The following is a 27,384-nucleotide window of genomic DNA, read 5'->3' on the forward strand; positions in this document are numbered from 1 at the left end:
AATATGGAGAATATAATTGGCAACAGTGGAATGAGAGCTGGAAGAGCTTTTGGGTTGAACAGAAGTGATATGCTGGGACTGGAGAGCTGCATTACTGACTGGAGAGCTGCATTAGTGACACTGTCTATGATACCTGTGGTAGAGATATTAAAGGTACTGCTGTAATAAAACCCTGTGAACTGTATTTTGCACAGTTCATATGTCAGGCACAACACACCAGCCAGCCAGACATGTCAAAGATTTATGAACAGGCAGGCAGACACCTTGTGTGCGTGACCTAACTTTAAATCAATTGGGCAAAGCCTACTGAGCACTTATCTGTGCTCTGGCAGCACAGGGAGATTACTCATGGTATGGATTACCAGCAGCGTCACACATTGCCATGACCTGATTTTGTTTAAGCCTCCGTGATAAAGATATCTAGAGTGGAATAATAAGTACAAACACAAGAAGAAAATTCACAAATCTTTAAAGCATTCTGCTGTTGGCTAATGATGCAATTTCTGTTGCAGTTTGAGATGTTGTAAATCAGGATTCATCACTGTTTATAGCTGTCTTTTTTTTACTTCATCTTCCCTTAAATCAACTTGATGTGTGCCATGGAGGCTTCTGCAGTGCAGTCTTGCATGGCTCAAGTCTCAGACAAGGAGCAGAATTGTCCTTCACCTCGGTGCCTCCCTCTTCTCCTCTCGTACCTTGTGTGAGCGGCCTGTGCCTTCTCTTTTTCTTGGAGTCTTCCTGTGCCAGATGTAACTGGTCAATCTGGTTTGGGATTTGGTGGGTCACTACTGAGCCACGTCGTGAAGGGATGCCCCTGCAGCTTGTTAAGGCCAGGGGATGATCTGGGGACTAAGAAAATTGAAGATACTTGCCTCAGAGAATTAAGGAATTTAAAGCTGATAAAGGTGTTTCAATACTACAGTAAGTGAATTAATAAAAAAAAAAAAAAGTGAGGCAATACAGTTGTTCAGAAAAAAACCCATAGGTGAGTACTTGTAAATCTAATTGTTATAAACTTGAGAGGATGAAGTCAGGATGTATAAATCTTAAATTCCATGTTCCTTAGAAGTACAATCAGTTGTCCAACTTTTGTTGCCTTTCGAAGACCTCTGATATCTCTGACTTTTGACAAAGTCTCAAGTAGTAGTATTTCCTTTAATCCTCTTTGCACTTGGCATTATTTAGCCTAATTTTAATTACTATGCTTTGAAGTTCTTTAAGACCTACTAATACCTTAAACCAGCCTAGATCCTTCTCCCAGACTTTGGGCTGAAGGTGAGCCACCCTGAGAGACCCACTGCTGAAGGAGTCACAGTGGGAGACACTCAGTGATTCCACAAATCTGCATTGCCATTCCTCTGCTGCTCTGCACATCCTGGGTCACTCAGATGTCTGTGTGCTCTCACACAATTTCTTAATGCTGAAGAAAGGATTTGATGTTTGGTGATAAGATTTGGGACACTGGATATCTGGGTAGTTGGTAACGATGTCTGACATTAGGAAACCTTAAGCCACAGGCTTAGACATTCCCAAAAAAGTGGAAACAAATACTCAGCTGAAAAATTGTAAAGAGAAATTGTCTTCTTTGGAGACAGAGGGAGTTCTGCTGTTAGTGTCATAAGGGCTTGTTTGCACCCAAAAGAGCTGAACCAGATCTTCAGCAGGAGATTTAGGCACTAAGCCACCAGCTAAGATCCAGGCTGCTGAGTTTCATTCTCAGAACAGAGTTTTATTCTCATCTTCACAGAATCAGCAGTCTTTTAGAAAAAGTTCTGCAGAAGATCCTTTTTATAGCCCTGGTTACAGCAAAATGACCCAAGTTATTTCGAAGCTTTACATTTATAAAGAGATGCTGCAAGGTTAGGTGAAAATTGGATGTTTCAAAGTAACAAAGATTTTCCCAAAAGCCTTTACAGTGCATGTAGCACATGTAGAAGGCACCCAAAGCTATCTGAGTGTGTGTGGGAGTGAGCTGCAGCTTGCTTGAACAGCCTTGCAGATGCTGCAGTTTGGGACCACACAGCTGTGCCTTTCTCATGAACATACATAACCTTTTCAATATTCTAAATTGCCAAGATAAAAGTCTCTTTGAACTGAATATCAGCTTATCAATTGTGCTGAACCAAAACATGCACTCTTAATATTGTTCTCCACATGTGTAGCAGCTCCAGTTCTGTGATTTCTAAACTGGGCAATTCATACTGAAACTATTAACACTTGTTGTATGAGGCTGTTAAACAGATACATGTGCCCACACAAGATATGCAGGATGAGTCTGTCATTTCATATTCAACTTCTCAGGTGTGGCTAAAATAATTACAAAATATATATATATGCATGTATCGAATCACATGCTGGTCTCAGATATTGCAGTAGACAATAGAAAAGCCACAGTATGTTGCTTGTGAATCCTTGTGAGCACGTACATATCCACAGTGCAGAATTTGCAAGGAAAAGTCTGTGATAATTCTGTTTTTCTTAGCTGAATAGATTAGAGTTACTAGAGTCCTTGGCCAAAATATGGCAGTAAATCTGGTGAGGTCTTTAACACCAAATTAGCTCTACTAAACTAAATGAATTAGGATAAGGCAGGTAAAAGGGCAGCTTGAATGTTCACATTCTGTGCTTTTCCAGAATTATGGCCATAAACAATTACTGCTGTGGAAAAATTCTCTGGCTTTCTTATAGAGTTCTCCTTCCTCTCTCTGTAAGAGTGAAAGGGCAGGGTTTAAGCTATAAAATGGATCAACTCTGATCAGAGTTTTGTTTCTAAACTCTGTTCTTAAAATCCCACCTGAAACATCCTTCCACCTTTAGGATTATTTTAGCACTAAATACTCAGTGGAGTTTCGTTTGAAGGTGGGAAGGATTGATTTCAGTTGGGCTGAGCATAGGGTTACTTACGCATGAGATGAAATGACAATTAGTGGATATTAATTGAACAGGAAGTCCATTCCAACTGGCCAAGGCTGTAGTTCAGTGGTGGAGCACTGCAGTGGCAGCACAGGCTTCAGAAATGTCCTTTTTCCTATTGGATTGCAGCCCTGTGACCCAGGGTGCTGTCCCTGAGATGGTGTTGGCATGGACTCCAGGGCACGGGGAAGAGGGAATAGTCTGTGCTGGAACAGGGTCACTGAGCTAAGGCACCAGAGCACGAGTGTTTGGGGTGGGTTAACAAGAACTGCTGAAGCCTTGCAGGACTGTCAGCTGATTTTCACCATGCTGTGGTGTAAACCACTTGCTGAGAACTCTTGGATCAATGGCCAATAGAAGTTACTCATATTTCTCTTATCGTTCTTGAATAATTTCTTCCCATATTACCTCACTCTACTTTCCTGTCAAAATTGCCCTGAGCTGCCCCTTTCTTTTCAGAGAAGCTTATGGACATCATTCACTTTAAACTGAGAATTGCTCTTAAAGTTTGCTTTTACAGTCCATGGCAGGGGGGTTGGAACTAGAGGAACTTTAAGGTCCCTTCCAACCCAAACCATTCTATGATTCTGTGATTAAAAATATTAGCCTGCCACGTTATATTGTCATGATATGTTATAACAATATATATTATATTGTTATATTATTATGTTGTTATGATATGCATTTATGCAAATGGCCAGGGCCATACCCTTCATAGTAAATTTAAGCCTGTTGTAATAATCACTTGATTTGGATCATGGTAAAGATAGCTGAGTACATGCTCAAGTTAATATTGAGCGAAAATAATCCTCTCTTGCCTTCTGAATAGTAAAGATTGTCCCAAGAATCCCACAAGAATAGAAAACAAAGCATTTAATGAGACTTTAAGAAAAATTATATAATTGTATGGGTAACAGTATCCTCAGCATTAGCTAAGATAAAAGAAATGTAAAAGAGAAATCAGTTCCTAAACTTGAGGCTATAAACCAGGATTAAACTCCTGGAGCCCTGAAGAAACTGTCTCTGTAGTTTTATGGACTTATCTTCCACTTCCTAAACTGCTGGAAAATGGAGTCCTGCATAGGATGTTTTATTAAGGCATCTGAGATTGATTATTTGAAGTCCATAATTTAGGCCTTTTGCTGTCCACTTGTTGGAAATTGGACTACTGACAGAGATGTTTTTTATTTAGGAAGCAACAATGGAACCACTGTTTGACAGTGTAATTTTATTTTCTTTTTTGGGTGACATGGAAACAAACCTTTGCAGAAGGACTTGCTCATGCCCTGGTCATGCAAAGAGGGAGAACACTGTTAAACTCTCTGTGGTTCCTTCTGCCTTCAGAAGAGTGTGGCAAGTAACAAATAAAATAAAATAAAATAAAATAAAATTAAATTAAATTAAAATTTTAAAAAAATGGCCTTGTTTAACTGAGATGTGAGGCACCTTCTGCTCAGGAACAGTTTGTAAGCTGGAGAAGATGCCAGGAGATGGCAGCATCCACCAAGGCCTTCACACATCTCATGTATTTCATTCCTTGGTACTGAGGGACCTCCACACCTGGAGATTGTTTCAAAATCTTCCTTTTGGGCTGGTTTTTCACAGTGTTGCTTCATTAAACACAGCACTCTGATTAATTTCTATCTGGCTTGCTGCTTAAAGGCTCTCATAAGAAAAAGGTGACAGGGTGAACTCAGCACTGTAAGCCTTATTTCTGTTTTTCACTGTCTCATAGGAGTGTGGGTTTGTTTTAAAGCTCTGTAAGGAGTGAAGGATAATTTACAACTATGCATGAAGAGATGGAAGAGATCCAGAGGGAATCCAGAGGAGGAGGATGGATTACTGATTTACAGAGCCAGCCTGACCTGTTCTGCAGACTTGGATGTGGCTTTTTAAAGTGACAGATCTAGAATATGTCCATTTAGCAAAACCCAGAGCTAGATTTCTCCAAAGTTTTTAAGAGTCTTGAGAATGCAGCTACATTTCTTGACCTGACTTGTCTTGACTTTGGTGGAATCTGTCTGTGCAAATACCTTCATAAATCTGGATCTCAGAGGAAAGTTTTTTCCCCAAGCCAACTAATTTGCAGTCATGACCTGTGAGAATGTTCAGCTTTTTCAGTCCTGCCCAAAGTTGGCTGCATTTGGGCCATGTTTGTACATATAGAGGCTTTGGGAGTAAGGAAGTACAAAGACATTAATGCAGTATTTATTGTCATTTAGTCATTACGAGGCCTACTTCTGTTATTAAAAACACATCTTACATTTTGATGTCTTCCAAAACAGCAAATGTAGACACGTGGCTTGTTCTTAAGTGCATTTTTTTTTGTTTATTTTTTCAGGATCACTTGAGAAGCTTTTATTCATTTGTATTTGTGCCTCTTTATTTATGATGCTTGATGGAATTTTCCAAGGTTCCCCTCCTTTGTTTCTTATTGGTTTTGGGGTTTTGTGCGCCTGTGTTTTTTGTTTTCTGTTTTTTGTTTTTTTTTTTAACAGTAGAAACGGCAGTCATGTCTAATTCAATCATCCCTAGTTACTCCTGTGAGGACCATTGAAAGGCATATGGGATATCAATATTTAGAACATCTTTCTTGAAGAGATGAGGATGCTTTTTTTATGTAGCACAGGTTGACACAGAGCTGCTGAAGCTCAGACTAAGGTTATGGTCCAGCATCCAAGTGACACTAAAGGATCTCTTCGACCTTTTTCCTTCTCTTGACTTCCTCTGCAGAATGGGATATGGGTGAGTGGGGCTGAGCACTGGTTTCAGGTTCTCTGCCCTTGATCCCAGTAGAAGCAATGGAGTTTCCCTGTTACCACTCCTAACATGGAGCTACTCCTGCTTATGCTGCTGGTGTGGGACCTTTAAATCTATGCTGATTTAGGCATGGCAAAATGCTGGCCTGCCATTGCTTACACAGCAGCTGGAAATGCCACCAAGATGATCTTTCTTCTGGTAATGAGGATGAAAAGTCAGGACAGGAAGGTGTTGGAGCTGCTTCTCATTCCTGTTTTTGACTAGCAGGGGGGCCCGAAGCAGACAAAAAGGTTCAGCTTTCCCAGTGCTCCCTAGAAGCTTGTCTGATCTGCTAAGACATGGCTCATGAGGAAAATATAATCCTGAAAGAAAAGGCCTTTTGAGATTTTTAAACTTTCCTTGGATGATGATTATCAGGAGCTCTGTGCTGATGCCGAGGCAGGGTTGAACAGAGTTTATCGAGGTAGAGTCGTAGCCCGTCTTTCTCTGGCAAGTTAATAAGATGGCAAAAGTCCTTTGAATGCCACTGGAAGTCTTTGAAATTGTGCAAAAGTCCTTTGGATTTATCGAAAGCTAATCAGTCTGACATTAACTAAGAACAAAGAAAGCCTAATGAAGATGAAAGATTTGAAAAGTGGATTATTTTTCTTTTGTCCTGGCTTTTCTTCCCCAAAACCCTTGCCCTTGTTGGCTGGGTAACAGGCTGTGTGTTAACAGGCTGGTTATCAAATGAAATGGGGACTGTTGGCTTGTGTTGAATTAGAGCCTTTTATTCTTTGTCTGTCAGAGTTTCCTTCATAAATGCAGGTTTTAACCAAGTCATTAAAATGCTCATTTAGCTGAAATTTGGCAATCTAATTCTTCCCCTGACAAGATGCTTTAAATATCCTTTACCTAGTCAACAAAATTTGATTAAAATCAGCATGGGTGTTTGTTTCCCCAAACTCCTCTCTCTCCTTCTTAATTGGGTGTCCAAAAATAGACTGTTTGGGTGCTTTCCATGCATTCCTCCAAGAAAATAACATTCAGTAGAAATGTGGAATTTCAAACTCGTTGGATTGTAAAGGATACCTAGCTATGCAAAGATGCAAAAGTAAAATTAGAGCCAAGAACAACCCGTGAGATGATGTTCTGCACAATGGTAGAACCCCAGGAAATTATTCACTGTGGACTCGTGGGGTTTGAAAACTTGAAGATACAACTTTGAGTAGCTTTAATGAGTAGAGATGACAGAGCCTGGAACTTCTGGTGCTTAATGTAGTGGAATCCCTCTCAGGATTAGCAGGGCACTTGCATTCTCTGAGCACCAAATACCAGAAGTAACACGCAAACACACAGAGATGAAAGTTGTCTTCCTGCTATGCGACTTCACAGATTTTGTAAAGTCACAAGGTGAAAATTCAGGAATGAGCTTCCTTGCCCTTCAAAATAGTTTTAACCAGAAATAATTAAAGACTTTTTCTATACCTCAGTTTTTCATGTGTAAAATCTGACTTCTGTTATGAGTTTGTCACACATACTCTCTGCTGGGGGCCTTCTGTTGCTCCCACAGGATGAGGATGTTGATATATGTATGCATTCAGACATCTCATCTTTCCACATACCACTGTGTATGAAGGCTGAGCCTGAAATCTGTTCAAGAGACACCAATTTTTAAGCTCAGGAGGGCCACCTGCAGCACTCACCCTTGACCTTCAGGCTCTTCAGATATCCTGTGTAGAACATGAGTTGGGAATTTGGCTTCTTGCAGAAGAGAGCAAGTAAAGGCTATTTAAATTTAGATTTGAAAGAAGGCATTGTCTTCTCTGTAGTTGCAAATCTATCTCTAAAATCCAAAATTGTCAACAGTTTTAGTCTTTAAAAATATGACCTTGTGTGGTGGTGGTGGCTTTCCCATGACTGTCCTTGTCTGCAATGTGTCATGTTCTTGGTGCATATTGGCTGCATGCACCTTCCAGTGGCATTTTGCAGGAATATTCAGTGCTGTACTTCAGCTATAATTCAGTAAATTGCAACTTCAAGACATCCAATGACACAAAAAAGCTTGAAAACTTGTTGAGCTTTATTGAGGCCTATTTTAGCATACCATTCTTACTTTCTAAACACCTGCAGAAAATTTTACTTGATTTCATTAGTAGTGAGATAAAAATATTAATGTTGTTCTTTTCAAGGCTTCTTTTGTTTGGGAGGCTTATTGAAGAACGTGGAGGTGATCTTATAGAAATCAGAAAAAGCAATAGATCTTGGAGAGCTGAGACTGTCACTGTGTCCTTAGGTCATTCTGTGCTGGGATATTGAAAGGGACTCAGAACTGGTATAATATGACATACAATACTAGATGACTTATGCCTTTTCTACCTGGAGAATATAGCATGGGGTAATAGCTACTGGTCTGTTTTTTAGAAACCCTCAGCACTAACAATCTCAGCTGAAATGAAAATGAAAGTGGCAACTGCTGAGCAGAGCTGAAAATGGGGCCATGGATGTCAGCCCAAAAACTGAGTTCCATTGTGTTTGTGGTTTAACATCAGCATCTCAAAACTTTCTCTAAACAACGTATTTTTGGTTTCATTATTTCTGTAACAGCAGGGCAAGAAAAAGCATTAAGGATGTACTTGATTTCTCACTTGAGCCTTCTGTCTCCATCACCCTCAGTCCACAAGTGAACTATTTTGGAAATCTGAGGGCACTCTGTTCAGTTATTTTTCAAGAAGGCAAGAAGTGTTGAGGGAGGGAGATTTTTCCTAATTTCTCCTGTTATTGCTATATATATATTTTTAAAAATCACCATTATGTCAAAAGCAAACAGCTGAAAGATATCAGAATTCAGTTCATACTGGTAGGCAACTGTATTCACTCAAGCCCTTCAATGAAAACCTGTACAATCAAGTCCTCAGTGCCAAGTTCTCTGTGCTGGGTCTAGTGACAAACCCGAGATGACCCAGACTTATTCTTGCTTACTTCAACCAGCAATGTCTGGAGGTACCATAGAAATTTAGCCTTTCTCTACCTTGTCTGCACCTGTGCTGGAAGGCCACGGTGTGTGGCTGGGACTGAGGGGCACTGCCTGCTAATTTTAGCTCTTTCTTGATGGGGAACCAAAAGCAGAGAGCTCAGCTTGGCTGCTAAAAATGGGACACTGGGATTATTTTAAGGTGTCAGATGAACAAATGTCATGCTGAAAGAACTGTGGAAACTTAAGAAGGAATCAAAACTATGTGAAAACAGTTACATGTGTGTATGAGTTCTAGGTTTTTTGGTGTTCATCTCTCATTCTTGTTGCTGTATAGCAGTAGCAAGAGGGACTTGGAGCTGGGAGACTGTGACAATGTCAGGGAGGAGCAAAATGCAAGATTTGAGATAGATGTCAACACAGGGAGGAAAGCAGGCTCTCTGAATTAGGTTTGTGATGGTAACACAGTGGCTAATCCAAAAAATGAAACGGAGACAGGATAAACCTTTGGTCATTTCTATGTGAGCACATCAAGTTGCGACACACAGGGAAGGTATTTTCAGCAATTTGACAAAGATTTGAAAGTTTTCCTCCTTTCTTCAGGCTCATGGTGTGGAGAGGAGTGGGCTTTTTGAGGGGTTAAAGAGATACAAATGACTATTTTTTAATAAAAGCCTTATCAACTTAACAAAAACTCTTCACAACAGTTGTCTGTGTAATGTTAGATGTATGATAACGTGATATTGAAAAGTTCCACTGGGATTCGTGCATATTGCCCTGTGCAGTTCTCTTCTGGCTCTTCCACACTGGTAATGCCAAATTCAAGCCAAGAAAATGACAGTACTCATCTGTAAGATGTATACACATTGTAATTGCCTAAGAACAAAATTGCCTTATATAACTAATAATCTCACTTAAGCATTTTCAGCACTTTGATGGCATATCTTGTGTCAGGGAACATTTGTAAATATTGATGCAAAATTGTTTCTTCATGTAAATCAAATCTTGAAAGGTTTCATGTGCAGCCAGTGAGTGGGTGTGTGTGTTTTTGTTTATTTCTGAATATATCTGCCTACATAATCCCTCATCTTATAGACTACATACTTCCTTTGTCAAAAGTACAATCGTATTGAACAGCTGTTAAAGAGTAATACCTTACATTTATTATTGTATAGCATCTTTCATCCAAGCTTCTCATATTACTTTAGTATTAACTAATGCTTGATAATCCTGATATAATGTAGAAAATATTATCCCCATTAATAATGGTTAAACAGAACCACAGTGTAATTAAATAATTGTCTCTAGTGGCATTGTCACTCCTCTTTCAAAGATGTGTTAATTCTGAGTTCACTGTCTTCCTATAAAATCTCAGTAGACATAGAGAACATTAGTTTTTTATCTCAATCTATCTGCCCAGTGTCAATCCTGGAAGTGATTGCATGTGCATGTGTGTGGGTGACTGCAACTGGCTGCATTTAGAATAGTAACTGTGCTTTCTTCATCATCCTTTTTGGTTTTGGTTGTTTGAGATTCCTCTTGAGTTAACAAGCTTGATTGCAAGATGCTCTTTCTAGAGGTGAGGACATAGCCAGCTAAGTCAGCCAGAAATTGAAGCAGTCTTTTACTCTCACACTGCTTCTAAATACTCCACTGTCCTTTTGTAGGGTGGAAACATAACAGAGAACTGAACCAAACCCTCTCTCCCAGTTATGAAATGTCTGAAAGCTATCGAGATAGTATTTGACTTCTTTTCTTTTCCAGCTTAACCCACACTACCCAGAAGGTAATAATGAAGGAAAAGCTTTGGTAAGTGGAATTTATATGTTGCATATAATCTGGGGAATGCTGTATCCTTAACCCAGCGTAGCCTGACATATGGAAGCCCTTCACAGCTTTCCTTTTCCTTATGTGTTCCAGCTGCTGGGATTGTTTTCCATATCCTGTGTAAGGTAGGATGCGTCTCAGAACTGGCAATTCAGAAAGTTTTCCCTCACGTTAAGGCAAATGATAAGAAACTTACTCAAATTCTGCATCAAAGTGGCATTAGTTGAAGCTGTTCTGCTTGTTATCTGACTGCAGATACGAAATGTATTCATTCTGCTCAGCTTAGATGTGTTACTTCATGGCAACAGTCTTTGCCTGGTACAGCATCAAGAGCATTTTAGCTAATTATGACTAATGAGGCAAGGCCAGACATGGAGATTATAGTGTGTGAAGGAAGTGGAGTTAAAACCTTGGGGGAATCTTATTGTTACTAAGTCAACAAATATTCCAGAAAAGTATCATTCCTCCATCAAATTCATGAGATATTGCCTTGGAAAGGCTGAGATCTTCTTCAAAAAAATTCAATTTAATTTCTTTCTGCTTACCTTCTGGCTTTTGTTCTTTAAGAGGACACATTTTCAAGTTTTTCTCTGCACAGGGAAGAAATTTTTAATTTTTCATAACATGAAACCCAAGATTCTTACATAATCACATGCCTTGAGGACTGCAATTTTAATAAAAATGGAGACTTTCATAGGAGTTGGCAACACTGGTTTTCCATCTTCACTGATATTTGGCATTAGTGGTGATACTGCAATAACAGCTAAGCTGTCTACAGAAAGAGAATTCTCTCCTATGAAAGTACAGAAATTCCACCAATTGTTGCTCTTTTGTATTAGAATGAAACTTGAGGCCTTTGGAACTTTGGAATGGAAATCAAGATCAGTTCCAGAATTCCCCAGTGAGTAGGTGTTAGGCCCTTGTCACTGAAGAACCAATCCTCAATTGTACCACACCATACTTATTTATGGTATAGGGTTTCCATCTGTAGCCATTTCAGTTCATCTAAGTAATTAAATATTCCCTGGACTGTGTAATGATGAGGGCACAAGAGTAATCTAAACATGGATGTTAAAGGTGGCTTCACTATCAGTTTGGCTTATTCCTCCTGGGTAGTGGTTTCAGCTAAAAACCCAGACTAGATAAATCACATTAGAGAAATGCTTCCAATAAAAAAGTAATCAAAGCTGATTGATGATCAAAACTGATGTCTCTGTGGAAATTTTAATTTATGCAGTCAGCACTTTCCTGTGAGAGATGTTTTGTGAAAGAACTTCTAGCAATTTTTGGTAACACCTCCAAGTAAATCCAAGCCTACAGGCTCTATTAGTGTGGTAGAAATCCCTTTGGATCCTGCACCCCTTTACAGTCGTGTTGGAAATGCCGTGAGTCGGCAATGGCTATTTAAGCCTTTATTCTGCCCTCAAACAACCAAGTAGAGAAACTTCACATCCCTGTGCAGGAATTTCTTTGATGTTACAATGATGCAGTACATTGAATTGTCCCTCAAAAGTAAAAGAATCGTATAATATTTGGAGTTCTTTAAGGGTCAGCTGTGTCAATCTTGTATCCAGTAGCACATAACCTGGAGCACACAGGCTTTCCTTGCTCTGTGGTTATCATCTAGTGTTTCCTCTGCCTGGTCACTGCCTAACTGGCTCACTGCAAAGGCATCTTCTTTTCCATCTTTTGAAGCAATTAATTTTGAAATACTGCCTATGAAGTAAATCTGGAGGGGGAAGGTTGAAGTGGACCTACCCCAGCAAAATTTGAAGTCTGAGTAGCAGGGAAATGGGAGATGAATAAACAAATCCTTGTGATTGAAGGGCTGAACCTGTAGCCTGTGCCCTTGAGGCCAAGAAGGCCAATGGTGTCCTGGCATGCATTTGAAAGAGCATTCCCAGCAGGTCGAGGGAGGGGATCCTGTCCCTCTGCCCAGCCCTGGGAGGCACATCTGGAGTGCTGTGTCCAGTCCTGGCATCCTCAGGACAAGGACAGGGAGCTCCTGGAGAGGGGCCAGCGGAGGCTGCAGAGATGATTTAGGGCCTGGAGCATCCCTGACAGGGAAAGGCTGAGGGAGCTGGGGCTGCCCAGCCTGGAGAGGAGCCCCAGCTGAGAGGGGCCCTCAGCCCTGTGTGTCCCTGTGTGCAGGGAGGGCTCCGAGCAGGGCCCAGGCTCTGCTCCGGGGGGCCCAGCCATGGCACCAGAGGAACGGGCAGGGACTGATCCCAGGAAGTTCCACTGACATAAGGAAAAACTTCTTCCACTATGGAGTCCCTCTCACTGGGGATATTCCAGAACAGTCTGGACACAATCCTGTGCCCTGTGCTCTGGGATGGCCCTGCTGGAGCACAGAGATGGCACCAGCTTGACTCACTGTGGTTCCTTCAGCCTGACCCATCCTTCTTTTCTCAGCTAGGCTGTTGGATGAAAGGGTAGCAGCTCCTTCTCTGTTGTCTGGGTTTTAAAGGCAGCACAGCCGTCTGTGCATTCTGTGCCAAGCCTTAACTCCTCAGTGTGTGCTGGGGCTGCTTGTGCATGTTCACAGCCTGGTTTACAAGGCCTGATCCCAGTTGCTCAGGCAACTGAATTTTGGGAAGCAGCAATGGAGAAGGGTTTTCCATAATGGAGCAGTGGGCACAGACAGCGAGTTCTGCCTAAGCACATCTTTTCTGCCTTGCCTTAACTGACTCCAGAGTCTGAAAGGGTTTTGTCTCCAGAGAGCATAAATATTACTGGAAGTCACCAGGACTTTTGTTCCCAAGCATTAAAGGTATGTTTGTACTGAGGTTCATTGCTTGTTTATGAGCTGCTTCTTGGCAATCCAGCCAAATTGTCTTGTGAAGCCCTGCTTTTAATTCTGGTAAAATTTGGCCTTACAATGAGTTGATTAATATTCCCACATCTAAGCTCCAGAAGATTGGTTTTTTTCATGGGAAGACCTTTTTTTACTTAAGGGTCTTATCAAAACAAGTCTTCTTCATCTCTTAAAGTCTTAGAGATTGTAGTGTATCGTGCATCAAAATGCAGTGGTCTGTGCTACAGCTCCCACTAAACCCCAAATTGGTGTATTTTATGCTGCAAATTAGTATGCTTTTTCTAAGGAGAGAAATGTACAGCATCCAGAAGAATGCTGCAAAGATCAGGGAAATGTCAGGAACAGCTGGGAACCTGGCATTTGTTAGTGCCTTTGTGTTAAAGGCTGGCTTTGGATGGGTACCGTCTCTCCATTTGTCTGCATTTTCGTGAGAGAGCTAATTCTAACCAGTTCCAATCGACCTTTTATTGTTGAGATTTTTGTTAGGATTGAGACTGGTATGCATTTACTTTTCTTGTAAAGAAGTTGGGCAGTTCTACCATGGGCTGCCAGGTGCAATTTGATGTATCTCCTTTGACTTCTGTTTATCTATCTTTATGAATTCCCAACATTCTGCAATTCTAACTTTGCCTTCTTGCTGCCAGCCCAGGAGATTTTTTTTCCTGATAAACACTGTAAATTAATTTGTTTTGTAAAAAAATTTATTTTATTTTACCTTCCAGGAATGAACTTAATTGAATTATACATTTTATATGAGTGGTGCAGTTTAAACAAGTAGAATAGACAATCTGAAAAAAACATTGAAAAGAAAAGAGAAAAGAAAAATCATCAGTTTAAAAATGGCAGCTTATATAAAGCCAGCAGTCAGACCACTGGGGAGGCTGGGGGAGAAGGGGAGACACGGATGCCGGCACATTATTATTATTCTGCCGTTGCACACGGGTCTGAATCAGCTCTGGAAATGCATACATTGTTTCTTACAGAATGTCTCTGGCTCCTAACAACAGGATTGCAACGTGATGTCTCTGCTAAAAATGCGATGACTCACAAATGAGTCAACAGTGAAGGTGTTACAGGAGGCTAACTGCTGTGCTGTCTGCCAGGGCTCCTAGCAGGCAGGAGCAAGGCTGGCCATTAATTTATTCCATTTTCTTCTCATAAAGAATTTTGAAAATAATCTAACCCATGGCGTTCTGCTCACGTTACTGCTCTGTGAAAATGCTGGTTTTGTAAGAGCCTCCTAAACTGGGTTAACATATTGAGATACCACGTTGCTCTGGATTTAACAGGCATTTTCAGAACTCTGGCTGCTATTAAATTTAATTTCTGCTGAAATCTGTAGTGCAGCTTAATGTATTCATTCAGGAGCAGGGCATTATCCTTGTCTGTCTCTATGCCACAAGAGGTGTCTTCACCAATTGGAACTGTAGATTGGGTTTCTAAAAGAAAAGGTATTTTAGGTCTGTCATGTTTTGTATCACCTTTAAGCAGTTGAAATGAAGGCCCTTCCGTAAACAAAACTCCGTGTAAATCTCTTGAATTTTAGGTATGATGCCAAATTGAGTTAAATAAGGAAGGTTTGGATAGGTAGCAATTAGTAGCAAATTCTATTAAGAGCTGTGAAAAGGGTTATCTGCTGGGCTGCAAGTCTCAAGACAAATCTGATTGTACCTGATTATTTTGTCACTGATTCCAGCATGGGATTTGTCTCTCCTTACATTTGCCCTCCAAATGGCAAGCAGTATGTCTGCATTATTTTTTCTCTTTAAGCTTCCTTTTAAATCATGATGCACTGTAAATCAGTGGTGGTAGCCCAGGAGTTACAGACTTTGCTGTGGGCCTGGATCAATATTTCCACTCCTCACCAGAATGGTGGGTTTTCTCACTACCTAGGACTCTCTTTTTTTGAATGCTCGGCCTTTGCTTCCCTAGATGGGTCCCACTTGGAGAAGTGCCCTGGCTGTATTCTGGGGGTTTGCTCAGTTGCCTTTCCTGGGTGTGATTATTGAGCTTTATTGCTGCAGAATAATGCTGGGGGCTCACAGTCCTCCATGCCAGTGCACACTGTGGTTTTCTTAGGCTGAAGGAGCTGACTGCTCTTTGTACCACTGATACTTACACTGGGTTGTTTGGAAGGTGTGGGTCCAACTCCTGCCGGGCAGAAGCGGAGCTGAATGTATCTTCTTCATCCTTGTGAGTGATTTAAACAGCACACAAGAGTGAAGTGATTGCACTTTCCTCACCTTGGATATGTGTCTGATGTGACTTGTGACAGCTTGTTGCTAGTTTGCTGTAGTTTGGGACAATCAAAGCTATGTACATTTTCCTTCTGTGAATGTACTATTTGGTAATACTGGTTTACCCACTGTTCTCTATACCCCTGGCATGTAATTCACCTGGGTTTTTTTGTTTTTTATAAAGCCTTTGGAGTGCTTTCCTTGGCTGTCACTGACCACATTGCCAGCATCTCTGAAACTGTTCTGTTGGCTTCCTCTTCACACTGCTTTGAGTTGAATTTTCTTCTCTCTGCATTTGAGTTCCTTTGCAGTTCTTTTCTGCTTTTCTCTTAATTGAATCCAGTTTTGCTGGCTGCATCTGCTCATATGCCAGTTTCTACCTGAGCAAATGTCATCTTGTTTTCATCTGCTTAGGAATGCAGTGCTTCTCCTGAGCTATTGTCTAATTAATTTAAACTAATACTTTCACTTCTTTCCACATCCTCACATGGACTCATCTGCTGATTCAATAATGTCTGGGTTAAGTGTGGATTCTGATGGCTGCTTACTAAATTTAATTTATCGTGAGAAGCCTTCTGTGTGCAAGTGTCTGTGTGCATTCTCTCTGTCCCCCATAGAGAAGCATGTGCACGTGCATTGGGACATAAACTGAGCCATAAATTCAAATCCATGTTTGTTCCTATGTAATGGCAGCATTGCTGTCTCTCGTGTACCCCTTGTATGCAACTTGTTTCCAGAGCTGTCAGGTTAGGGGTCGCTTCTCCTTACGTGTTCTTTTTTTCCATGAGTAGTGCTTAACTCCCATAACCCGGGTTGAGTTGTGAGATTCAGATTCTAAAATAATGCTGTAAGGAGAGTTCTGAGGTTTGTGGGGGAGTTCAGCCTGGAACTGCTGTACAGCTCTCGTGCAGGTCTGATTTTGCTCAGCTAAGCTTGGCATTTCACTTAGCAGTGTTGCAGGCACTGTCTTGCCCTCTGTTGAAGTGGAATTTCTTTTTAGGCTAAAAACCAGATCTTGCTCCTATGTGTGCCTGCCAGCTGCTCAGCCTGGTTGGTGGAATTTCAGGCTGGCAAGCCAATTCCATTGCTCAACTGGAGCTATACAGCTATTGGGGACACCAGGGGGTGGGCAGGGTCTGCCCCAAACTGCTGGGTGAACTTCTCCACAGAGCTAATAGTTGGTGTGAACTACTACAGCACAGGAGACCTGCCTTTGACTCTGCCTCCTGCCAGCTCACCCAGTTTATACACTGCTCATGGTGTTTTGTGGTGGAGAATATCCCTTTGCCCAGTCTGGGTCAGGTGTCCTGTTCATGTTCCCTCCCAGTATGGTTTCATATTTTGGTCTGTATTTTACCCAGAGCCCCAGGATAAAAAGAAAACCATAGAATTATGAAGTGTCCTGTCTTTTTGTACACCAGTAATTTCAGTTTGGAAATTGTAGTGAAGTGGGTAGTTTCTGGGAAACCCTAACTAGATTTGAATGTAAGTTGTGGAAAGTATCAAAAAGTTTGGATGCTGTTCAAAACTATCCTGTGCTACTTACCTCTTTATAGATCTCTTGAATTTTAAACTGATTATCCAGTTTTCTCTTTTGTTATGAAGTGTAGGAAGTAGTTTTTCATTTAATATTAGACTCTGACTCACACCTGCTAAGCTCTTAGAAGGATTCTTTTATTGTTTCTGTGCCTTTTCAGTTTGTGTCTCATCACGAATATGTAAAACAAAATATGTATGGAAATCACAAAAGCAATTTGCTATTTTCTCAATCCTTGCATACAGGTTAAATTTTTTGTGCATTTTTCTTTAGCATTTTTTGGGCATGAGATACAATAGGATGTGGGGACTGTCAGATGAGTTTACTCTTGTGCAAGTCACAGGAGATGGTTGCTCTTGTCTTAGCAAGCCTTCCTCTCAAATACTAGTGGCAGTACCATAATGATTAGAGGAGCCTAAGAAAAATTTCTTTCTGTATTTTTTTCCTGCTCTCTCTATCCTTGATAGAAGTCATGGGATGGAAAGCTGGCATTTTTAAAGCTTGATAATGAAAAAAGGAATGTTTTGGAAGGATTCAAAAAGTACCTTGAAATGAGTTGATGACTCGTTCTTTCTTCCCTAATTTCACTCATCCTTGATTTTGTTGTTTAATCTCAATTGGCGATATGGATAATCAAAGCTTTGCCCTTGATTATCCCTTACAGTTTGGTTTTAATCAAGCTACTAATGCAAACCAAGTACAGCCTGGCCTTTTCCATTGTACAGCTCTTCCTTCGTGGTGTATTGTAAATCATTATAATAGCATTTCAGGCATCCAGGGTTGGATTTTCTTCTCTTTTGGTTTTCCTCATTCCTGTTCTCCTCTCCCTCTGTGATGTATTTTGTGTACGGGAAGGGCCCTGGGCTGCCAGTCTCTTAATTGGTTATCAGTCTTTTGCAAGATGTGTAACTCGACACCCCAGAGAGCAGCTTTTACTTACACCAGTTGGTTGCTGCGTGGGTATGGGCACAGACTCCGAATGACTCCTTCAAGCCAAGAAATGTTCTCAGGAAAGGTGGCATTTGGAGTCTGTAGGCAAAAGTATGTAGGTGACTAAAGAAACGAGGATGGTGCTGCGGGGTCTCAAAACTCCCGTGGACTCTCAGCAAGTGATGGGAGGAAGATCCCACCTTAAGCTCATGTGCCTTGTTTGAGTAACTTTGTCCCTCAGAGGGGACAACTCCTGCCCTTGCAGTGGGTAAAATCAGACCTGGCTTGGACCCAGCCTTGGGTGCGTTATCAGCCTGTGCTGAGATTTGTAATACAATCCAGCTGGGGCCTTGCCTGTCCCCCTTTCCATGACAAGCTGGTCCTGATGGAGCAGATATTCTGGCTCTTGCCATTTAGAGAGTGTCCACAAGACAAGAGGAAACGGCCTCAAGCTGCTCCAGCGGAGGTTCAGGTTGGACATCAGGAATAATTTCTTCTTGGAAAGGTCTGACAGGCATTGGAAGGGTCTGCCCAGGGAGGTGCTGGAGTCCCCATCCCTGGAGGTGTTCAGGAAACAACTGGACGTGGCTCAGGTTGACAAGGGGGTGATCAGTCAAAGGCTGGACTTGATGATCTTGGAGGCCTTTTCCAACCTAAATGGTAATGTGATTCTCTGGAAGTGAATCCTCTGGGAGGAAAAAGCCATCAAACTTACATAAGACAACAGTGGATTTAGGCAAATTACTTACTTTTTAAATCCCTTCCTTGTCTTAAAAAAAAGTTGAATTTTCGTTAATTCTCTTCTTTGAACTGTGGCCCTTTCCAGATCAGCACTGTGTAGTTGCATCTGCTGGGAGTGAGGGGGTCTGCAACTACTGCAGCTTTTTTGAAGTTGTAGGTGTCAAATAAAGCATATCCAGTGCTGCAGTGCCTCTGTAGCTCGTGGCCTGCTGTTGTTCTAATGACTTCCTGAGACCCCATGGGGCAAAGTGCATCCTTTGTGTTACTGCAAAGCCAGTCATGGTAGATTCTTGCTAGAAGGTTTAAAAAAAAAATAAAAATTCCACTTCAGATATATTACTTGTCTGCAAGGTAATTGAAGAATTTCTAGTGGGCCCTGATGCAAGCAAATAACCATTGTGCCTAATCAGCAGAGAGATGGCGACCTTCCTGCTTCAAAGAAGAAACGCCAGGCAGGGGAGAAGATTATGTATACTTTGGTCTCTGTGCCACATGGAAATGACATCGCATCTCTCTTTGAACTGGATGCCACCACTCTTCAGAGGGCTGATTGCCTGGTTCCAAGGTAAAATAAAAAAAAAAAGGAAAGAAAAAAAGGGCAAAAAATAGTGCTGCATTGACAGGGTTTCTTCCTGGCATTATGCTGGTAAGTAAAGCAGAAAAAAATCAAACATGAGCAAGTATTATCCTTCTGTTAAAATCTGAGGAGTGTTCATGGATAAATAAGGGATGTATAAAACATGATACTGCTGCTGTGACTGGGTAAAATAATTATAAGGATAAAACAAGTGACACTTAGAGAGAGTCTGTGAAGAGAAAAATAATGGTCTAAATATTGCACAGATCTGTGTGAGGATAGAATTGAGCTCTGTGCACTGTTTGGAAAAAATGTACTTCTAATAGATTTAACTGAATTGTTCCCAACAAAATAATGTGTGTGATGAGTTGGGCTTCTGTTTCCCTGACAGATCATGATGCCACTGAGCACATTTGTTACTCAAATGTATTCAGCAAGTGGCTTCTGGGTTTTAATTGTCAATATTTGAAATTTCAGCTGTGTAGCATAGCTGAGATTGGCTAGATAAGTCACACAGTGTTGGTTGTAGCTGAATGGGCTTGCAGACACTTGGGGCTGGTTGTTGTGAGGGTGGATTTTAAAGCTGGGTACCCACAAATACTGATGTATGTGGCTTTGAAGTGTGTTTGCTATGCTAAGTTCTGCCAGATAATTTGCTTACTTGAATACTCAAAAGCCCATCAGTGTGAAAGGGAGAGCGTGAATGGAGACCACAGTGAATATATTTCAAAAGTAAAATTCAGAGTTAAAATTGTAATTGATTTCTCAGCTCTGCTTTTTGATAATACCACAGATTATCATATGGAAAGAATTTAGAAGGATCTCATATCTGCTCTTTGTTCACTTGATTTTCAGTTGAGAACTGGTACTGTAAATGCTTGCTCTGGAACAAGGGTTTGCAGATCATAATGATGAAGCTGTGAAACCATGGTCAGCTTTACTTTCTGGCTTTTGTGCTGTGACAGCTTAAAAGGGTTCGTTATTCTGCAGAAAAAAGAAAATGAAAGAATTGGGTTTATTCATGGAATGTATTTCTATTCAGATGGGATTTTATAACATCTTTCTTGTAGCTTTTTTTTTCTTTAAAAAATATTTTACTCCTAGACTTACATAAATACTTAAACCCAGCATTCTGCATAATCCCAAGATGCTGGTTGTTCTTGTTGCAGCTCTGCTCTGGGTGAGAAAGAAGGAGTCTAGGGAAAAGGGTACCACAGTGTCTTTTAGGTCCACCTACCTCTTTTATTGGTGTGGCTCCTGCTCTCCAGCCTCATGCCACGGGCCGGTGTTGCAGGGCATCCCACCTTGCCCACATGGGCTCAGAACTGATCCATCTCACCTGCTCTTTGCTCTGTCCCCCTTTAGGAACTCCTATGTCCGACTGAGGCACTTGTGCACCAACACTTGGGTCACCAGCACCAGCATCCCAATAGACACTGAGGAAGAGAGGCCTGTGATGCTAAAGGTAAACAAAATCCCAAACTCATTCCTGAAGCTGTCTCACTTCTAACATATGAAATGGGCATAATAATTAGCATAAAGGTAAGAGGATTGCTCACCCACTTTAAACCAAAAACTATTGCAGATTGGGACATGCCAAACCAAAGAGGACAAGGAAGCTTTTGCCATTGTATCAGTTCCTCTGTCTGAGGTCAGAGACTTGGACTTTGCCAACGACGCCAACAAGGTTTTAGCATCAACTGTTAAAAAACTGGAGAATGGAACAATAACCCAGAATGAAAGGAGGTTAGTAGTTTTATTTTTTCCCTTGCTAAATTGTTGGTTGGTTAGTTATGATAACACAGTTAGTTATGATAACACAGTCATGGGTAGGTAATACCCACATGGACACACAGGCAGTTGGGAGAGGACACTTCAGTGCTGAAAGTGCCAGCCTGGGGTTAGATTCCACCTCTTTCAGAGCATCCTTGCTGCACCTCAGGCTGATTCATGTATGTCCTGTGTAAAAGTGGGGCAAACAGCACTTCCCCAGCTTGCTGCCCATGTAAATAAATGGGTAATTCTCTGGGCAAATATCTTAGTCTGGATTTCCTTTGATAATCCACTTCTGAGATGTAATGTGAGGGTGCATTGCATCTGATTCTCGTGTACAGGAAGGCAGCACGGCAGGGCTCTTGACTTGTGTGAAGTTCACCACACTGCAAATCTGCAAAAGCCTTGGAAGGAGGTCTCAGTGTGACTGAGAAGCTGCCCCAATAATCCCTTTGCTTTCTCGTTTCTATTTTCCCCTGTTCTCTTTTTCTATTTTACATCATTGTGATGTTTGCCCCATGTATTAATCCCCATTTCATCTGCAGCACTATTAGAATGCCTGCTCCTCACACCTGCCCCTGAATCAAGGGATTTTGTTGTACCTTTGTTGTACATTGTAGCCAGATATATTCCACTGCCAGTGATGTAGTTCCCTATTTGTCTTCAGCTGCCTGTGGTTAAACTGAATATAAGACAGCATCTCTGTCAGTGTGAATTTGTAACCTGTAATACATCATATACAGCTTTTTTTCTGAAAATGGTAATTTTTGGTGATGAAACTGGATTTTTGCAATCAGTTTCCAGTAGCAATTAGGCCAGATGGTTTAATATCATAACAGGCAGATTTTTAATAGCCTGGGTGTTGGTACTCAGCCTTGAAAAGCTGTGGGGCCATTTCATGATTGAGTTGACCCAGAGAGGGACATGACAGTGTCCAGGTGGGACACTGTGTCACTGTCAGTATTGTCAGGTCTTGATGTTGACAGATTGGTACAACAAACATGAGAAACATTTCAGAGCTGTTTCAGAACACTGCCATTATTTGTTTGTTCTTGTGATTTCCTTTGGAAAAAAACCCAAACCATCTTTTTCCTGTCTTATTACCTTCTAGCATAGAGAAGTAGGAATCCCAACAGTTAATTCCTCACTTCTCCATCCTACGGCTGCCTTTTCTACTTTATTTCGTGGGGGTGACACACACCTTGCTGTTTTCCACCAGTGGGCTGAGGCTTTTAGAGCTAAAGCTCACTCAGAGGGTTTAGGTGAGCAGCCCAGCTCACTTGTGGATAATGGGAACCTTGTGTCTGGCTCCCACAGATGACTGAAAATCTCTTGGGGATCTTTCGAAGCTGGCAGATTTGTTAGTTATAGACTAGACATTGTCCAAATTGAAATGATGCTGAGTTTTTCATGTAGAAGATTGCTGGTGCTGTTAAGGGATATTCTTTGAAATCTGTGGACATCTGTGTTTCTCACTGCATGCCTGGCAAGGTGTTAGTAACAAGGAGACAATGATGAGTTTGTTTTCTTTTTTTTCCCATTTATATTCTGTCTTTTTGCATTTTCTGAAGGTGGGAGAGAAGGAATTACTACTGCCTCTGTTGTTTCTAGCACCTGCTTCTGACAAATCTTTTGTTTAGCAAAGAATGAAACAAATACAGTTTCTTGGGTCAGTATATATAGGAAAACAGTTATATATGAATATATATATGAAAAAGTATATATATGAAACAGTTTCATGGGTCAGTAGGGAAATTATCTAGTGGCAGAATGTTTTTATTCCTCTAGTGAGTCCATCATCTTGTTTCATGGACCCACGATAAAGCATAAAAATCCTTGCTAGGCTATGTAAGTTCCTTTTTACTGCTCCTGGACCTTGAGGCCAGCTGGTATAGATTTTGGGTCTCTGAATACTGTGTATCAATCCAACAGCCTGTATTTTTCTCTTGTTTTCCCTCTGGTTGTTGTTTAATGCCTCAGTAAACAGCCCTGTGATTGATTTAAGCTTCTGCTGAACCAAGGCTTGGAATCCTTAAGTACATGTCAAACTTAACTTTGCAGTGATGGAAGTTCCATTGTGCCAGGTAAAGCTTGGCATAAATGTGATTTTTGTTCTTAATGAATCCTAGCAAGTGTTGAGTGACTGTTTATAATAATGGTTTGTCTATTCATTCTAGGTTTGTGACCAAGCTACTGGAAGATCTCATTTTCTTTGTTGCTGATGTGCCCAATAACGGGCAAGAGGTTTTGGATGTGATCATTACCAAGCCAAACCGGGAACGGCAGAAATTAATGAGGGAGCAAAACATATTGGCTCAGGTATGTCCTACTGTGTTAATAACTTAACTGTATTTGCAAACAGATTGTAGGAGAGAGTGATGTGAGAAAAAGTTATTTTTGGGCAACTTGGCTTATTCCAGGTTGAGTTTGTGTGTGGGTTGGATTGGGTAGAAATGACACTACTTGGTCAAAGTTCATCTCTTGGCCCTTAAATCAGAGTGAAGCACAAGGGGCTGTAGAGGGCTCTTAATTTCATGGGATTCTGATAAGATTTAAGACCATGTTTGAGAGCAAACTGTTCGCAAAATTTGAGACAAACATGGAACACGGTCCCAATCCTGCAAGTGTTCCCCACACAGTGCCCTTATGGAGCTCTGACTTTGTTTGTGTGAGGGCAAACTAATGTACTTTTTGAGAAGAAAACTGAAAGAAATTTTAAAAAAGGGGAAAAGGATGAAACTGGACAGCAGCCAGTGTTGTCTTCCTTTTTCATCACTAAATTATCCAAAGTTAAGATATGTAACTAAACCTGGAGTTGGGGATAGCAGTAAAGAGAACGCAATGTCAGTTGAGTTGGTGGGAAATGTAAAGCTAACCCCAAATGCATAAAGCTGTGATGTCTCAGATTGTGCCCCCACTTATGTTTAGTCAAGGCTGTTGTGCTGATCCTGTCAGAGGACATTTTCATTGACTGCTGTAAGTTCAGCAGAAATCTGGATCTGATTTTCACTCTCAGTGATTTTGATTTTGAGCAGATATTCGGCATCCTCAAAGCTCCTTTTAAGGACAAAGGTGAAGGATCGATGCTGAGACTCGAAGACCTGGGTGACCAGAGATATGCTCCCTACAAATACATGTTAAGATTATGTTACAGAGTTCTCAGACACTCCCAACAGGACTATAGGAAGAACCAGGTCAGTGGTATTGAGGATAATTTTCCTCCTGATTTCTATAATTATATATCCTGGGTTTGGCATGACTCTCTGCACTTACAAGTGGGATTCTGTGGTAATGGGGAAAGGCCTTTTTTTGTGTGTGTAGCTCAGTAGTGTGTGAATTGAAAGTTCAACAATGAATATCACAAGTTCACTTTGTACTTTTGCAGGCTCAGACTGAGATTGGGGTTCACTGCTTCATTCACGAGCTTTCTGTTATTAAAAATATGTTCTTGAAGCCTGGATTGCAAAGTGGGAAATCTGCAAAGCTGTCTGTTTCTCTTGCTTAAATATTTGTAGAGGGATGGCAGTGAGTCAGAGCAGAGGTTGTTATATCAGGTAGCCTGATTTCCCACTGCTGGAGACTCCCTGTGAGCAAGAGGTATTTCAGAACATGGACTAAAGGGACTGGAGATAAAAGCCTGAACTGCTGTGTGGCTTCTTTGTTTTCTTTCCAGTGTTTTACAGAAATATTTCTGTCCTGAAGGGAGAGAAAAGGAGGGAAGACTCAGGGAAAAAGCTTCTTAAACATGATAAAAACGTTTCAGTTTTTCATTTTTTTTTAAAAAAAGAGGTTGCTATTTCTTGAATTTTGTATATATTTCCATGGATTCATTCCTTTGGTTTATGAAAGAATGAGAAGAGTTAGTCATGCCTAATATGGAATCTGTTTCTCAGAGTACATATTTTAGGTATTCAGAAGTTCTTTTGTTCAAGCCAGTTGAGGGAGGAAAGTTTTGTGCATTATTTTGATTGCTAACTGAGCTGGATGCCTCCGGTTCTAAGAGAGAAACCATTACTGCTCAGCAGGTCATCGTGGGAATCTTTCCTTTTTTCAGGAATATATTGCTAAGAACTTCTGCGTCATGCAGTCCCAGATTGGTTATGATATTCTGGCAGAAGACACCATCACAGCTTTGTTGCACAACAACAGAAAACTGCTAGAGAAACACATCACAGCTAAAGAAATAGAGACGTTTGTGAATTTACTCAGGAGAAATCGAGAGCCAAGGTTTGAAGTGGTCCACGTAGCATTTTGGCAGTAGCTGTGAATTGCATGCTATTCATTGCTTCAATGTATCTTTCTCCCTGTTTTGACCTGGCAGACAAAAAGCCCACCTGTGCAGAAGATATTAGAACTACCTGTAATTGTTGGAGTTCAACCATATCCACATTTTAAAACTAGAGCTTAGAGAAAAGAGGGCTTATACTTTACAGGACAGCTTTGAAAATTTGGTCTCAGTTCAGGTTGGGGCAAAGAGAAATGAAGACCATGTTTAATTTCTCCCAGCTTTGCAGCTCCTCTGTGAAACTGCCACTTGTGTTGGTTTCCCTGCTAATAATAATTTTTCATACATGTCAATTTCTCTAAGCTTTTATTAATATCAGTTTTCCTGCAGGTTCTGATTCCAGGTCAGACCTGAAAAGGGCCTAGGACAGTGAAGATCCCATAAACATGTCTCCTAGAGCAGATTTTGTTCCAAATTAAAAATTCTGGCCTTGAACTTCACTCAGCTGAATTTTTTTTTTAAATAAGCTTCAGGTCAGAATATAAAAGAAAAGGATTTCTTTATTTTTAAATGGAAAAAATCTCTTTATTATTGGATTTTCAGTTGTAAAATTAGCAAAGTAATATAAGAAATGAACGTACTAAAGGCCAAATATTGTCTTCTGTAATTGTGAATACCATTTTCCTGGTAGCAGCTAAGGATACTGCTCAAGGTCTTGGTGCTTCACTGCCTCAATTATTTTCTATATGCCTGTTTTACCTCACTTTGTAATCTCATTGCCTCTCCCATGCTCAGCTGGGTTGGGCTTGGTCAATATGAAGAGGAAACCACGGGATCAGCTCTGTCTCTGAAGGGTCTGTGTTTATTGACAATTGCACATCACGTTTTCTTGTGGTGGAAGAATTGGTGCCATACCCACATCATACAACTGCTGTGTATCCACTTGTTTGAGGAGTTCAGGAGCAATAAATGTTTCAAAATTACCCCTTGCCAGAATGATGTAATCTGAACAGTAAAGACTTCATCTGATTTTCACGGAGAGTCTTGCAGATTTTTGCAGCACTGTTGGTGTGAGTGAGAATTGTGGAATTCTGCTCTAAAACACATGAGCTACAAAATTAAAAACCTTCCTGAGTTTTGGCTCCAACCAGGTGACTTCCCCAGAATTCTATGTATTTATGTGCTGTTTGCTTAATTTTATCTTTTTGATTGCTGTGCACTTTTAATTGTTGCCACAAAGCTTCACTTCAGTTATGGATATATTTTTTCCTAAGTCTACCCTAAAAATGCTGTCTGTACTCACCCCCTACAGTTCCCAGACTTTAGTGGGGACTGTGGTCTGTGCTAGAAGTTCAAACTGTTGGGTCCTTGAATGGCTAATAGCAGATGACCAGTTTGTACCTGGATTTCTAAGGAAGTGGAATATATGATCCATGTGTGTATGCCTGCTCACATCTGCTCCCCAGCCAGCTCTTGAGCACCTTGCTCAGTTTTAGCTACATCTGCTGGAGGAGTGGTGGGCTCAGAGATACTTAATGCCTATGAATATCAGGGAAAGAGGAAACTACATAGAGGGAAGAGGCCCTTTTTATATACCAGTGTGTAAATGGCTGCAATATGGATTACTGTTACTGCACACACAGCAATCCCTGAAAAGAGACAAACCCAGGTACCTATTGAATGTCCCAGCTGTGAGGAAAGCCTCAGCCTGAACCTTGTTAAACATCAGAAGACCTAAATTTGAGAGACAAATTCATAGGAAATTGAATTCCCTGCAAAGCTTTGTTCTTTCTGCTTTACCTCTTTGAATGCAGAGTCCTGTCTGCAGGTCCTGACAAAGCAGCACTCTTCTCTGGTAGCCCAGCCTTCCCTGGCAGTGTTCAAGGCCAGGTTGGATGGGGCTTGGAGTAACCTGGTCTAGTGGAAGGTGTTGTGAGTTGCAAGAGTATGAAGTGGCAAAGATCATATGTTGATAAATACCATGATACAGAGTCCCGCTAGTCTACCCATCCTCTAGTGCTGAGGGCTAGAGATTTCTACTGCAGTTCTCCAGTAGTAGTTTAAGTCTCATGTTCTGCTGCATCTGTGGTTTT

General features: G+C 41.0%; 1 protein-coding gene across 5 annotated transcripts in view; it reads left to right on the plus strand.

The window, feature by feature from the left end:
• Positions 1 to 27,384, plus strand: part of ITPR2 (inositol 1,4,5-trisphosphate receptor type 2) — a 245,589-nt gene that overhangs the window by 47,359 nt on the left and 170,846 nt on the right. For 4 of the 5 annotated variants that reach the window (XM_042050417.1, XM_042050418.1, XM_042050420.1 and 1 more), the window contains 7 exons: positions 10,391 to 10,435; positions 19,127 to 19,281; positions 20,659 to 20,758; positions 20,879 to 21,039; positions 23,244 to 23,385; positions 24,102 to 24,260; positions 25,121 to 25,293. In XM_042050417.1, coding sequence (XP_041906351.1) covers positions 10,391 to 10,435; positions 19,127 to 19,281; positions 20,659 to 20,758; positions 20,879 to 21,039; positions 23,244 to 23,385; positions 24,102 to 24,260; positions 25,121 to 25,293 — 935 coding nt within the window. The remainder of the gene's footprint in view (positions 1 to 10,390; positions 10,436 to 19,126; positions 19,282 to 20,658; positions 20,759 to 20,878; positions 21,040 to 23,243; positions 23,386 to 24,101; positions 24,261 to 25,120; positions 25,294 to 27,384) is intronic. The other variant, XM_042050419.1, reaches the window with a different exon arrangement.

This window comes from Corvus kubaryi, unplaced genomic scaffold (assembly GCF_017639235.1).
Source record: "Corvus kubaryi isolate FWS band 111438036 unplaced genomic scaffold, C.kubaryi_AGA036_p1.0 74, whole genome shotgun sequence".
Taxonomy (NCBI): Eukaryota; Metazoa; Chordata; class Aves; order Passeriformes; family Corvidae; genus Corvus; species Corvus kubaryi.